Source organism: Girardinichthys multiradiatus, chromosome 3 (assembly GCF_021462225.1).
Source record: "Girardinichthys multiradiatus isolate DD_20200921_A chromosome 3, DD_fGirMul_XY1, whole genome shotgun sequence".
NCBI classification, from domain to species: domain Eukaryota; kingdom Metazoa; phylum Chordata; class Actinopteri; order Cyprinodontiformes; family Goodeidae; genus Girardinichthys; species Girardinichthys multiradiatus.
This window is the reverse complement of record NC_061796.1, coordinates 37,137,897-37,151,765: the sequence shown is the minus strand read 5'-3', so window position 1 is coordinate 37,151,765 and position 13,869 is coordinate 37,137,897. Positions and strand designations below refer to the sequence as shown.

The 13,869-nt window shown below is 40.4% G+C and overlaps 1 protein-coding gene across 1 annotated transcript in view; it reads left to right on the top strand.

Annotated features, from left to right (window-relative positions):
• The window catches only part of grik3 (glutamate ionotropic receptor kainate type subunit 3), a 94,820-nt gene that overhangs the window by 61,992 nt on the left and 18,959 nt on the right, over nt 1-13,869 (top strand). The window contains exon 12 of the mRNA XM_047361820.1: nt 9,278-9,396. Within this exon, the coding sequence (XP_047217776.1) occupies nt 9,278-9,396 (119 nt within the window). The remainder of the gene's footprint in view (nt 1-9,277; nt 9,397-13,869) is intronic.

The window sequence follows — 13,869 nt, the reverse complement described above, 5'->3', positions numbered from 1 at the left end:
TATTTCGCTAATATACTTCTGTTAATTAAACAGCTTTTCACTGTTTAATTTGTACATTTTCTACATTCAACAAACCTCACATTAAACTTATTTAAAACTACCATTGTACATATTCCCAATACAATCCCAATATAGATGATTCTAAATTTTATGATTCAAAAAGGTAAAGAAAAATTGTAGCTTATCTGAATGATATTTTGTTCATTGTAGTGAACAAAGACTCAGTGATTTATTACTAATGCCCAAGAGATTGTTTTCAGAACATTCACAATTTCTCCATTTGGAAAACGGTGATTCTATTTACAGTTGCTAGGCTTTGAAAATATGTTTTTTCTATTTAAGATTATAAAAACTCATATTTTAAATATCCAGGCTTAGACAAGAAGTATATGATGGCTTGTAGGAATTTACAAATTAAAGAAACAATTAACAGTGCATGAGGAAACAGTAGAGGAACAATTTGCATCCCTTAGCAAAATCAATGCATCTGTTCATATGTTTTTAACTTCCGTGTCTCTTGTTATCAGCTTATTTTTTAACTTAATCTGTATGTAGAAACAGACATTTAAAAATGATCACAAAGATGCTGTTTTTTCCTTTTTGACCATTTAATTAGATAAAAAACTGCAGACTTAGCCATGAGAACCAAAAAAAAAACACTCACTAGCAAATCATCACACAGTTGCCTTTTTCTATTTCAAAATAAAATCACTTCCTGCTACTTTGAAGGAATGCATTTCAATACAATTGTTATTGACGAAGGTATTAGTCCATCTCTTCCTGGATACAGTTCGGTGATTTGCCATTGATGATGCCTTGTGACTCCACTGATGTGTATACAAGTGGCATCAGTTACCTTGGATGTTGATACTGGTCCATGTAAGGTCCAACCAAAGAGGCTTTCTATGACAACCAGTGATTCTGTAAGTCCCTGGACCTTCCCAGCCACTAATTTCCAGTAGTAATCTGTTCTAATACTGAAAACTCTGTATGAACTCCCTCTTGTTGGAAATCAGCAAGTTGCAGTCCCACTTTTTTAAACTGATTCTGGATGGGTTCACTGGGAACATTTAACACAGCGCTGCACACTTGAGGGGTCTCAACTGCTTCTATTTAAATTCTTTAAGCATTCCACACACTTTTAAGTGATACCATTACAATGTTGCACTATGTTGTTATCGGAGCAGTTGATCCAAATGTGTGTAGATGCAGTGTTTCTTTCCTTACTACTTGCAGTTTTAAAGCTCTGACAAGCTCTTCATGAATGAAACTTCTCTGGCTGCCACCATCCAATATAGCACATAAGATTCTTGCCCCTGCTGCAATAACTGTCTGTGTTTTGACTGTCAGGGGCAGTATGATGTTCTGCATGCCCACCTTCTGTTTTGCTGTGCTTGAGACAGGAGACACAACCACCTCAGTACTGATATGTTCAGAATCTGCTTTGCTTTCACCTTGTTCACAAACGGATTGATGATGTCTGCGACCACACAATGCCCATTAAACACCCTTCATTTTGCAGAACGTTGCTATATATTTCTGACCAAAGCATACATAGCATATTCCCAGTTTTCTAAGTTTCTCTTTTCTAGCAGACACAGAATGTTCTTGACATAATTCTGCATATTCCAATTCTTTGGCTTGTTCTCACTGAGGTGGGATGGTTTACCACATGATCTGTTTTTCAGTGGAAGGTCACTTTGAGTGTTACCTGATCTGCACAGCCGGATCGCTCTTTCTCTGCCTTTGACATCGTTTTGCAGGAACTTGAAAAGCTCATCTACTTTCCACTCACCACTAGAGTCCCATTTTTGGGTGTGCACCAGTGCAATGTCCTCTGGTAACTGCAGCAGTACTGGACATAGCAGGCATTCATACGTGTCACTATGGACTCCTAAAGATTCTGTATTTCACATTCATCATTCAGGTGGCGGAGAGCCGCAATGTCTGAAGATCTTTTTACTGGAGTCAGGTTTAGCAGCTTGGTCATCAAAAACGATTCTATAGTAGTTGTATTGCAGCATCATAATTAGTATCAGCCGTTATGAGACCTGACACAGTTCTAGCTGCTGCTCCAGTCAGGTAGGACTTCAGGTAAGTGAGCTGTTCTTTTTTACACAGGTAGTCACTGTTGCTTCATATTGTGACCATAACTCTTGCCACTGTCTCCACTTATGTCTCCACTATATTTTTCTATCACAAGCTTAGGCAGTTTAACAGTCTGTGCATTTAGTGATCTAAATGAGGTTTTACTTTCATTGTTCACCCATGTGTTTTGTTGGTTCTCCGTCTTCTGTATTGTTAGTTTCAGACAAGTCTTGTACACAAGAATCCAGTCAGTGTCTCATCCTCAATGCCTCTGTCCAAATCCAATAAACTTTCTTCTTTGGTCGACAGAATAGACAGAATTTCACGCAGTGAAGGCACATCTTTGCTCATTTCATCTTGAATTCAAGTTAGTAACTTGGTAGTAGATGCGCAAATAGTTGCACGTTACTTTTTCAACCGTTTACAGCTCTACAACATCTCTGCAGTTGGCAAATAGCCAGCTAGTTCCCGCCTTCAACAACTAAAAAGCCCCTTCCAGTTGTAGTATTCCCGGGTTTCAGCAAAAGAAATGTAGGTACATGATTTTCAAAATGATTACAAAGATTCTGTTTTCTATTTCAAAGATTTTTGACTGTTTAAGAAAAAAAAAGATACAATATTAGCTTTTCTGCTGTATAGAACCACATTAAACATGTCATTGATGGTTTAGTTTAATGGTAAAATCTCTTATGTGCAGTAGAGATCAATAGCGGGCTAGACAATACATTTCATATACAACATATATTATAAAACTGGGTCAGGATAGCATTTTTAAATAAAAAAAAAACTGTTTTTTTATGTTGTGTTTCCATGCAAAGCTATCTCTAGCTCCTATCCTCATTGAGTAGATTGTAGGGCTGTAAACATGTATTCTGATCAAGCCAAAGGCTCTGACTGACACCACAACCCTTTCAGAAACTAGCAGAGAAAACAGAAGTGTTCCGATCTCACATAGGTCTTTTAGACCTTTTACAGGGACAACATTTCCTATAACATACTGTACTTATTAGTAAATATTTGCCCTTGGCATATATTCAGGTTGCATGAGCTTATTGAGAATGATTTCACCCAAGTTGGCTTGTAGTCACGGCAATGTGCACAAAATGAACCCCAAAATCCTAACTGGATAGCACTCTGCCATTAAGCTATGACCAGAAATGCCTGAAATAATCCTGCCATACTGTTGCATTTGAAGAAATGCACTCAGATCATTTGTGGCCATTTTAAGCCCTATTTATGTGTCTTTCAGCTGCACAGAATGTCTCTTCAACCCACTGCTCTTCTTCACCATGATATAATTATTTGGCAATAGCTTTCCATTTAAGTAACACAAAATGAAGCTGAAAGAATTGATCGAAATGGTGGCAAGTCTCAACAGCCATATGCAGCCTGGCTGCAAATGCAATCCAGATGAACAATAGTAAATTGAATGCAACCTAATAAATATGAAACACCACCACAGACCATTGCTTCAGAAAAATAAGAAATACCTGGCATATCCCAAATATTCCAGTATTAGATCAAACTTTCTGTGAGCAAATATTCTCACTCAATTCCATGTTTATAACAAAATAGCTGCAAGAGGATTTGAAACGGTCCAATGAGTCTATTTGTAATTACTACAATCTGCCTTTTTAATGTACATTGGATAGCATCCATATTGGGTATGCAGCTCAAAATTAAGAGTAAGACAACACGATTTTGCAAGTAGTAAGAAAACGTTTTTAATAAGGTAAGTTGTGACATTTATTTCAGCATCTGCCTTAGAAAGGAACTTTTCCAGTAATAGTGTGGCACAGTTTAAGGCAGATAGCAAAGCAAATGGCAAATGGTTTCACATTCTAAAACATGACATTTAATACCCTCTGAAAATGTGTGTATCAGTGGCTCATTGGTCACAAAGCATCTTTGAAAAAAGCTTAAGGATGAACAGAGTTAATGCTTATAAACCAGACCAAAGGGGGTTCAAAGTATTTTGATGTCATGTTTGATTAGATCACGGTGATACAGTGGCCAGAAAAACTTTGAATTTTCTATCTACAGCCTTGCAATGGCACCACAAAAATGGAAACTTCTTCTGCAAAACAGCTGAAGGTAATGTTGAAATAAATGGCAGAAAATCATTCAGTCTTTAATGTGGAAAGGGTATGAAATATTAAGATCACACAGTGCGAGCTGTCTGTGTAAACCAAACACTGTTTCCTAATATGGTTAGTTTTAATTGGGTAATATTTAACAAAGAGCTTCTAGCAGTTCTCTGTTGGGCACATGATTATAACAATAATAAAATCTCATGAAATTATTCAAAGTTCAGGTACCGCCTGCATTGGAGTATCAAGCTTATAAACCTTGACCAAGACAAATTGTGAAGCAATTTAGCATAATTTAATTTGGATAGGTTTTAATCAATATGTTTTGTTAGAACAGATGTTAAACAGCTTTAAAGACACTCGGATAAATGTGTTAAATTCCATTTAAATTGTGTAAATGCAGTTGTTCATTTATATTAGTTAAATTCTAATTATGAGGATTGTTCATCTGGTTTGTTTTTTAGGAGAAACAACCTTTTAGATTTCTGATTAAGGCATTAAAACTGTAAAGTTGCAATTAACTTTTTTAATCTGTTTGAACACGGTGGAATATATACCTGTTTCCCTAAAAACCACAGCTGTGTTGTTCACTTGCAAACACTGTCTTATTATTAGGAAGCTTGGCTTGCAATAAGTTTGACTTTGCTGCTGTGGTGTGAACAAGTATTTCATTTTAGCTCATTTTAGCCGCTTGTATCCGGGATCTCGTTCTTTCGGTCATGACCCAAAGTTCATGGCCATAGGTGAGGGTTGGAACGTAGACCGACCGGTAAATTGAGAGCTTTGCTTTTCGGCTCAGCTCTCTCTTCACCACAACGGACCAGCACAGTGCCCCCATTACTGCGGCAGCCACACCAATCCGTCTGTTTATCTCCCGCTCCATTCTTCCCTCACTCGTGAACAAGACCCCAAGATACTTGAACTCCTCCACTTGAGGCAGGAACTGCCCTCCAACCTGAAGAGGACAAGCCACCCTTTTCCGGTCGAGTACCATGGCCTCGGACTTGGAGGAGCTGATCTTCATCCCAGCCGCTTCACACTCAGCTGTGAACCGCCACAGCGCATGCTGTAGGTCTTGGCTGGAAGGGTCCAGCAGGACCACGTCATCTGCAAAAAGAAGAGACGAAATCCACTGGTCCCCAAACCAGACCCCCTCCGGCCCTTGGCTGCATCTAGAAATCCTGTCCATAAAAGTTATAAACAGGACCGGTGACAAAGGGCAGCCCTGCCGGAGTCCAACATGCACCGGGAACAGGTCCGACTTAGTGCCGGCAATGCGGACCAAACTCCTGCTCTGCTCGTACAGAGACCGGATGGCCCCTAGTAAAGGGCCTCCAATTCCATACTCCTGGAGCACCCCCCACAGGGCATCACGAGGGACACAGTCGAATGCCTTCTCCAGGTCCACAAAACACATGTGAACCGGTGGGGCAAACTCCCATGAACCCTCGAGCACCCTGTAGAGGATATAGAGCTGGTCCAGTGTTCCACGGCCAGGACAAAAACCACACTGCTCCTCCTGAAGCCGAGGTTCGACTATCGGCCGGACTCTCCTCTCCAATACCCTGGCGTAGGCCTTACCAGGGAGGGTGAGGAGTGTGATCCCCCTGTAGTTGGAACACACCCTCCGGTCCCCTTTCTTATGAAGGGGGACCACCACCCCAGTCTGCCAATCCAGAGGCACTGTCCCCGACCGCCACGCAATGTTGAAGAGGTGTGTCAACTATGACAGCCCAACAAAATCCAGAGATTTGAGATACTCAGGGCAGATCTCATCCACCCCCGAAGCCTTGCCACCGCGGAGCTTTTTAACCACCTCGGTGAGTTCAGCCTGGGCGATGAAAGAGTCCAATCCCGAGTCCCCAGCCTCTGTTTCCACCACGGAATGCGTGATGGCAGGATTGACGAGATCCTCGAAGTATTCCTTCCACCGCCCGATGATGTCCTCAGTCGTGGTCAGCAGCCTCCAACCCCCACTATAAACAGTGTTGGCGAAGCACTGCTTCCCCCTCCTGAGGTGCCGGACGGTTTGCCAGAATTGCTTCGAGGCCAACCGGTAGTCCTTCTCCATGGCCTCACCAAACTCCTCCCAGGCCCGAGTTTTTGCCTCTGCCACAGCCCGGGCTGCAGCATGCTTGTCCTCACGGTACCCGTCAGCCGCCTCAGTCCCACAAGCCGACCACATCCGATAGGACTCCTTCTTCAGCTTGACAGCGTCCCTTACTGCCGGTGTCCACCACCGGGTTCTGGGATTGCGACAGGCACCAGAGCTACGGGCAGCCGCATCGACAATAGATGCGGAGAACATGGTCCTCTCAGACTCTATGTCTCCAACATCCCCTGGGATCTGGTCAAAGGTCTCCCGGAGGTGGGAGTTTAATACATCCCTATCCGAGGGCTCCGCCAGGCGTTCCTAGCAGACCCTCATTATGTGCTTGGGCCTGCCAAGTCTGTCCGGCTTTCTCCTCCTCCAGCGGATCCAACTCACCACCAGGTGGTGATCAGTGGACAGCTCAGCCCCTCTCTTCACCCGAGTGTCCAAAACATGCGGCCGAAGGTCTGATGATACAACAACAAAGTCAATCATCGACCTCCTGCCTAGGGTGTCCTTGTGCCAAGTGCACTGATGGACACCCTTATGTTTGAACATGGTGTTCATTATGGACAATCCGTGACTAGCACAGAAGTCCAATAACAAAACACCACTCGGATTCAGATTGGGGAGTCCATTCCTCCCGATCATGCCTCTCCAGGTGTCACTGTCGTTTCCCACGTGGGTGTTGAAGTCCCCCGGCAGAATAATGGAGTCCCCGGGAGGGGCACTATTCAGCACCCCCGACAGGGACACCAAGAAGGCCGGGTACTCCGCACTACCGCTCGGCCCATAGGCCGAGATGACAGTCAGAGACCTATCCCCAACCCGAAGGCGCAGGGATATGACCCTCTCATCCACTGAGGTAAACCCCAACACAAGACGGCTGAGCTGGGGGGCAACAAGAAACCCCACACCAGCCCGTTGCCTCTCCCCGTGGGCCACTCCAGAGTAGAAGAGAGTCCAACCCCTCTCAAGGAGATGGGTTCCAGAGCCCACGCTGTGCGTGGAGGCGAGCCCGACTATTTCTAGTCGATATCTCTCGACCTCCCGCTCAAGCTCAGGCTCCTTTCCCCCCAGTAAGGTGACATTCCACGTCCCTAGAGCCAGCCTTATCATCCGGGGATCGGGCCGCTGAGATCTCCACCTTCGTCCGCCACCCAATCCTCTTTGCACCGGTCCCTCATGGTTCCCCCTGCAGGTGGTGGGCCCACTGGAGGATGGCCTTGCGTCTCTCGTTCGGGCTTGGCCCGGCCGGGTCCCGCGAGGAGCAACCCGGCCACCAGGCGCTCTCCCGCGAGTCCCGACCCCAGGCCTGGCTCCAGGGTGGGACCCCGGCTCCACTGTACCTGGCGACGTCATGTGCCTCAATATTTTCGTCCTCATGAGGGATTCTTGAACTGCTCTTTGTCTGACCCATCACCTAGAGCCTGTTTGCCATGGGAGACCCTACCAGGGGCATTTAGGCCCCAGACAACATAGCCTCTAGGATCATTTGAGCACTCAAACCCCTCTACCACGTTAAGGTGGTGGTTCAAGGAGGGGTGGTGTGATGTTCTTTTTCTAAAATGGTATGTTAGTTTTAGTTTCCCCAGTCCACATACTACTTTAAAGTTTTAGGGATCCTCAAGATGTTTTGGGGAAATTATAGATGGGCCTTTGTTTTATTTTTCTCTTCAGAACTCTCACATAGATGCCATTTTTGCCCAGACTCTCATTGTTCTTATTGTTGAATCATAAACATTGACCTCAACTGATGCGAATGAGACCTGCAGAGCTTTTTGTTCTGGGTTCTTTCATGACCTTTTGTATGAGTCATTGATGAATGTGGTTGATCAGCAACTCCTGGGAAGGATCCCAACTGTTCCATGTTTTTTTTCATATGTTGTTAATTGCTCTTACAGTGGTTTGTTAAGTTCCAAAGCCTTAGACCTGGCTCTATAACTCCTTCTGTGAAAATCAGGGTATTGTGTTGATTTTGAGATCTTTTAAAGTACTTATTATTGGATAGGTTCTATTCAAGATTTTTCTTAATTCTAAAAGTCAGGCAATAATCAGGGCTGGGTGTGGCCAGTGAAATTAACTTTCCAAACAATGTGGTTAATCACAATTAATTTCTATTTTAACATAGGGGAAATTACTTTACCTCATAGTAATAGGCTGTTTTATGTATTTTTTTCCCTTCTTAAAACAAATCATAATTTGAAAAAAAAAATGTTTATTAGGGTTGTCTTTGTCTGATATTCAAATGTTCTGAAACATTATATGTGACCAATAAAAAGCACAAGCACACTAAATTAAAATTCTGTTGGAAATATATTAATAGCTGAAACAATCTTTTTAGATCCATCCCTACAAGGTAGGATGCAAATCATTTCTCTGACAACCACAACAAAGATATGTCTTTAGCAACGACTGCCTCAGGATTGATAATCTCAGATTGCTAGTAAGCTAGTGTTTGGAGCTGTCACTAAAGTTGTTAAAATTGAATACAAATTAAAATTCTTGCTCCAAGTCAGAAACTTTCTCAATCACAAGTCTCATGATGTCACTTTTTTGACTTTCATTACTGTAATTTTAGGCTTAATCTGTGTAGCTTTTTGCAAAAGTTGTTTAATGTTTTGATGCCTACCTTGACCAGGTCTCCCTTGAAAAATAGGTTATCCAGATAATATCCCTTGAAGGGGAAATTATCTGGATAAACAAAGGTCCAGTAAATAAATAATCAGCTTTTCTGTTCTCTCCTGGACATACATGACAAATTAGATGTTTTGGAAGATTTTCTACCAAAACAAAGTAGCCTTGTTTTAAAAGTTACCACTATTAAACATCTTATCTACAAACTAATATGTTTCCTTGAAATTTTTATATCATTTTATAATGCATGCTCAGTTTTATAGTCTTTAGTGATTTATCTTTATGGATCCACAAACTGGTGTGCTCCAAAATTCTAAAACAACTTAGTCAGATCAAAACAATTTTCCAACCTGTTCTTCCTCTACCCCAGGTTTAGCCCATACGAATGGTACGACGCCCACCCCTGTAATCCCGGCTCGGACGTGGTGGAGAACAACTTCACCCTCCTCAACAGCTTCTGGTTTGGAGTTGGTTCCTTAATGCAACAAGGTATGAACGTGAACATGGTTCCTTCCCCATTCAAAAACTGTAATTATTGCATCCCTTCCTTTTCTTTCTCATCAGCTCCTACTTTCTGCCTCTTAGTCTGTCTAACTGATAAGCTCTGTGATTTCCATCCCTTGACTGTTTCATAAGACGATTACCTGTCAAGAACAACTGCAGGGCTCTGTCTCACATGACAGACAAAGGCTGTTGTCACCTAGCTGCTGTTTAAAAAAGCAAACAGTATGTGCCAGGCACCTGTCAAAGATGGGCAGGTAGGGAAGCAAAACATTGTTGCATGTATCTCCCTGTAACACAGTTGCTGGCCCTGCTTAAGAGCTTTGTGAGTGTTGGGACAAAAAGGCCAAATTGAGAAACATGTCAGACAAATGCCAGCTGTCAGCTATGCTAAATCTGGCTGGTGTGATATTTCCAGCACTGCAGGACTTGCACTGAGGGTGACCCAGTGAAAGGATGCCCGACTCATAACTGTGCAACAAAAAGTGTACAACCTGATATTACAATGACCCTGCAAAACACGGCTTTTGGTCTATCAACAGACTCTTGTGATCCTGTTGCAATTCCTTGGTCACCAATGCATTCTGCATACTTTGTGGTATTTCAGCCATTCAGGTCTCACAACATTTAACTCAATGATCATATTTGTGCCACCACTTCTGGTGTTTATAAGTTTGATGCTTCTATAAATATTTACATTTATATAAAAAACGTATTCCTATGGAACATGAATGTGGAAGCTTTCAAATAATCCAAAAAACATGTTCTTTGAAGGCTAACTACTCCCACTGCATTCAACTATAAAAAAACATTCAAACTTTAAAACAATCACATGACATTGGGCTATTACTAAATGATTCAGCTTTTTATTATAATTGTTTTAATAAAATGAAGGTTTTTTTCATAAAGATTTTGGTCACAAACTACATTTTTCTTTACCTAAAGCTTAAGACATCACCCACAGTAAAGTTTAGCTGAGCTCCTACCTTCCACATTTTTTTTTAACAAATTCTTTCTGCTGCCACACCATAAACAAAGAGAGAGCAATCTATAGAACAAGGAAATGTATCTTCTTTAACATAGTGTGACTTTCAAATAACAAAGTCATAAAGTTCAAAGTTTTTATGTTTAAATTTATCTTAGGTTTGGAACATGTATCTTAGCAGTCTGAACTATCACTTATACAATTTTGTTTTGCAATTTTCTTGTAAAATTTCTATTATTTTCATGTTATACTATGAGAATTGTATCTTTTGATCAGGTTTTTCAGTTAATCTGAGCTCATCCCTTTTGCTTATAGAATGCACACTGCATACCTGAAGGAAAATACAATACCCTTGGGTCTACACATTAACTTAAAGGGGTGATCGTTCTGACAGTGAAAAAAAAAAAAAGAAATAAGAAAGTGAAGTATTTTCCACTCGCAAGGTGTTCCTTAAAAGCATGCGTAAGCAAACAAAGGGCCAGAATTTACATAACGGAGTTAACTGTGGCAAAAAGGACCCAAGTAAGAAAATGTTTAACCTCTGTGTAACAAGAGAAATCAAGAAGGTTTAGTTAGGCTCAGTGGATCTTTGGCTGCAAGGATTGCAAACACATTCAGCAATTCATTAAGCACAGAAACTCGGCGGCACTCTTGTGAAACTGCACCGCAGCTCTTCCAATTTGCTGGTACTGGCAGAGAAATATGAGAGCAGCAGAGACATGCTGCGTGAGGGAAGAGAGGGAGAATCAAATCAAATGAGCTAGTTAGTCGCCTATATTATTAAACTAAACGGGGGAATTTTCTATTATAATTCATAACATGGCACACAGTGTTTTCTGAAAATGCCTGAGCTCCACTGTTTCTCATTTTCAGGCATTGACTGAAGCTCCTGTTGCTAATCAACTCTTATTCATAGTTCCCAGTTTTTTTTTTTGCTTTTACATTGAAGCAGAAAAGTTCATGCAAGGTTATGAATACTGGAAAAATGCATTTAAAAACTGTTAACTAACCATCCAACTACTCCAAAATATCTTGCCAATTGTTGCATAAATGCATCTAATTTTAAAGCTCACTCCGAACCTGGCATTCACTGACACCGTTTTTGCAACAGCGCCTTGTAACACATGCTGCGCAGCGGTATCTGCAGCAAGGTGTATATTTTGTTGGTGTCACATTAACAGACATCCCTTGCTTGTCTGCCAAACACGGTGACAGCAGCTGAGGTGGAAGCCATTTCCTTGACATGTTTAAAATGCAAATGGATGCGTTTGAGGAAACCCGAAAAAAAAGAAAAAAACTACCAGCTTGTCCGTGGGAGGGAGGTGTCAGAGACAACAAAAAAAACATAAAATATGAGAAGGTGCAGAACCACTTTGTTTACTTCAAATGCATTTCCGTAGGTCTAGGTGAGCTTTTTCTCACAACAAACACATATGTGATTTTTTTTTTATATAAATTGGTTCCCTTTTGTAAAATGCTTGAAAGTATGTTTGATCTAAAAACTAAAATGTTAAAGTGAAAGTAACAACATCACAACATTCTAAATAAGTTTGTTTTAATGAGTCTTTTTAGATTTTGCCTTTAGCAACTAGAAATTGTTTATTGTTCTCCACCTGTTTAAAATTAAAGGCACAATGAGCTCAATATTTCTTGGACAACATAGATTTTTACAAAAACTCCACTGGTTTTAGCTTGACAAGGAGCTGTAGAATTTATGCGAATTATTAAGTTTAATGCCTTGGTTTTAGATTCATTTTATCAGAAAAGACACTCTGACACATAATAATATATAATTGTTTCATGCAATTTCAATTAGAATAAAATGCCAACTTTCACATTTATTAATAAGTCATATATTTTTAATGCATTTAGGGCTTAGTTTTAAACAATTAAGATATGTTAAGAAATATATTTTAAGTGTGTGACATTTTGTGTTTATTTTAACTTATTTTAAAAAACATGTTTATGAGTCCTTCAATTAGAAAACACACCTGTGCTACTGCTTATTGACATGCCATGGTGATTTATTGACAATCAAATTATGCTTTTATGTATTATTTTATTAATAATTAACATATTTTTTATTGTTGATATAGGATTAGTAAAATAAATCCTCCATCATTTAATGCAGGGGTGGGATTCTAGAGAAATTACCTACTAGTCCAATTCTTAGGTTCAGATTGTCATGGGAAAGCACAGATGCACAGATTAATGGGAGATGCTGTTTGTGAGATTTAAAACTTCAAAGCAGGACATCATATTTCATATGTATATTAACTGAATCACATTGAAAAGTGTTTTTAATAATAATTCAGAAGGCATTGTACTTTAATCCATTTGCACTGTTATGTGTGTTTATTTTGCTTATTGAACTACAAGAAATTAGCACATTCATTTATTATACGTTTTCTGACTTAATGCAAAAATACCAATAATCTGTTTTCTTGCCAACAATAATATATCTTTTTTATGACGGTTAGTGAGTTGAATAGAGCCACAGTGAAAAACATCATACAGCATTTGCATATAAATCATATTTCTGCAAGAGAAAAATCTTATTAGAAAAATAAAAATCCAACAGTGATTTTTTTCACTGCTAATACAATCTTGAGATGGAAAGCTTAGTCATCTGATTGAATTTATTAATGAAAGACTCTCTAATGATCTTTGAGGCACTGTAAATGTCAGTCAGTCAGTCATTTTCTACCGCTTATTCCATAGTGGGTCGCGGGGGAGCTGGTGTATATCTCCAGCAGTCTATGGGCGGGAGGCAGGGTACACCCTGGACAGGTCGCCAGTCCATCGCAGGGCAACACACAAACAACCAAGCACACACATTCATACACCTAAGGGCATTTTAGAGTTACCAATTAACCTAAGAGGCATGTCTTTGGACTGTGGGAGGAAGCCGGAGTACCTGGTGAGAACCCATGCATGCACGGGGAGAACATGCAAACTCCATGCAGAAAGACCCCCGGCCAGGAACCAAACCCAGGACCTTCTTGCTGCAAGGCAACAGTGCTACCAACTGTGCCACCGTGCAGCCCTCACTGCAGCATTTCTACAAGACAGAGTAAAAGAAGAAAAATAATAAAGCTTATTTATAGAGATTGGAATGGATTTCTCTGACCTCTGAGGCATCTGGCTTAGATCATTAGACGGTGAAAAGTGTTGATAAGCTACAGTATTATAGATGATATTAATGTACATACATGCGTCAGTGTCACAATCAGTTTCATAATCTATCAGTCTGGACAATTAATTATTTCCTCCCAGTTGAACAAATCCAACCCCTAAAGTAAAAAGAAAATTTCTGAATATTTATATATAATCTTTATTAAGCTTTATTCAGTGTCAATAAAAACAAAACAACAGGAATCAGAAAAAAACACTAGGAACTGGTAATAATGTAATCAATAATTCATTTTATTATCAATCACAATAAAGTCTATTTACTGCTGATTTAATTAGGTAAA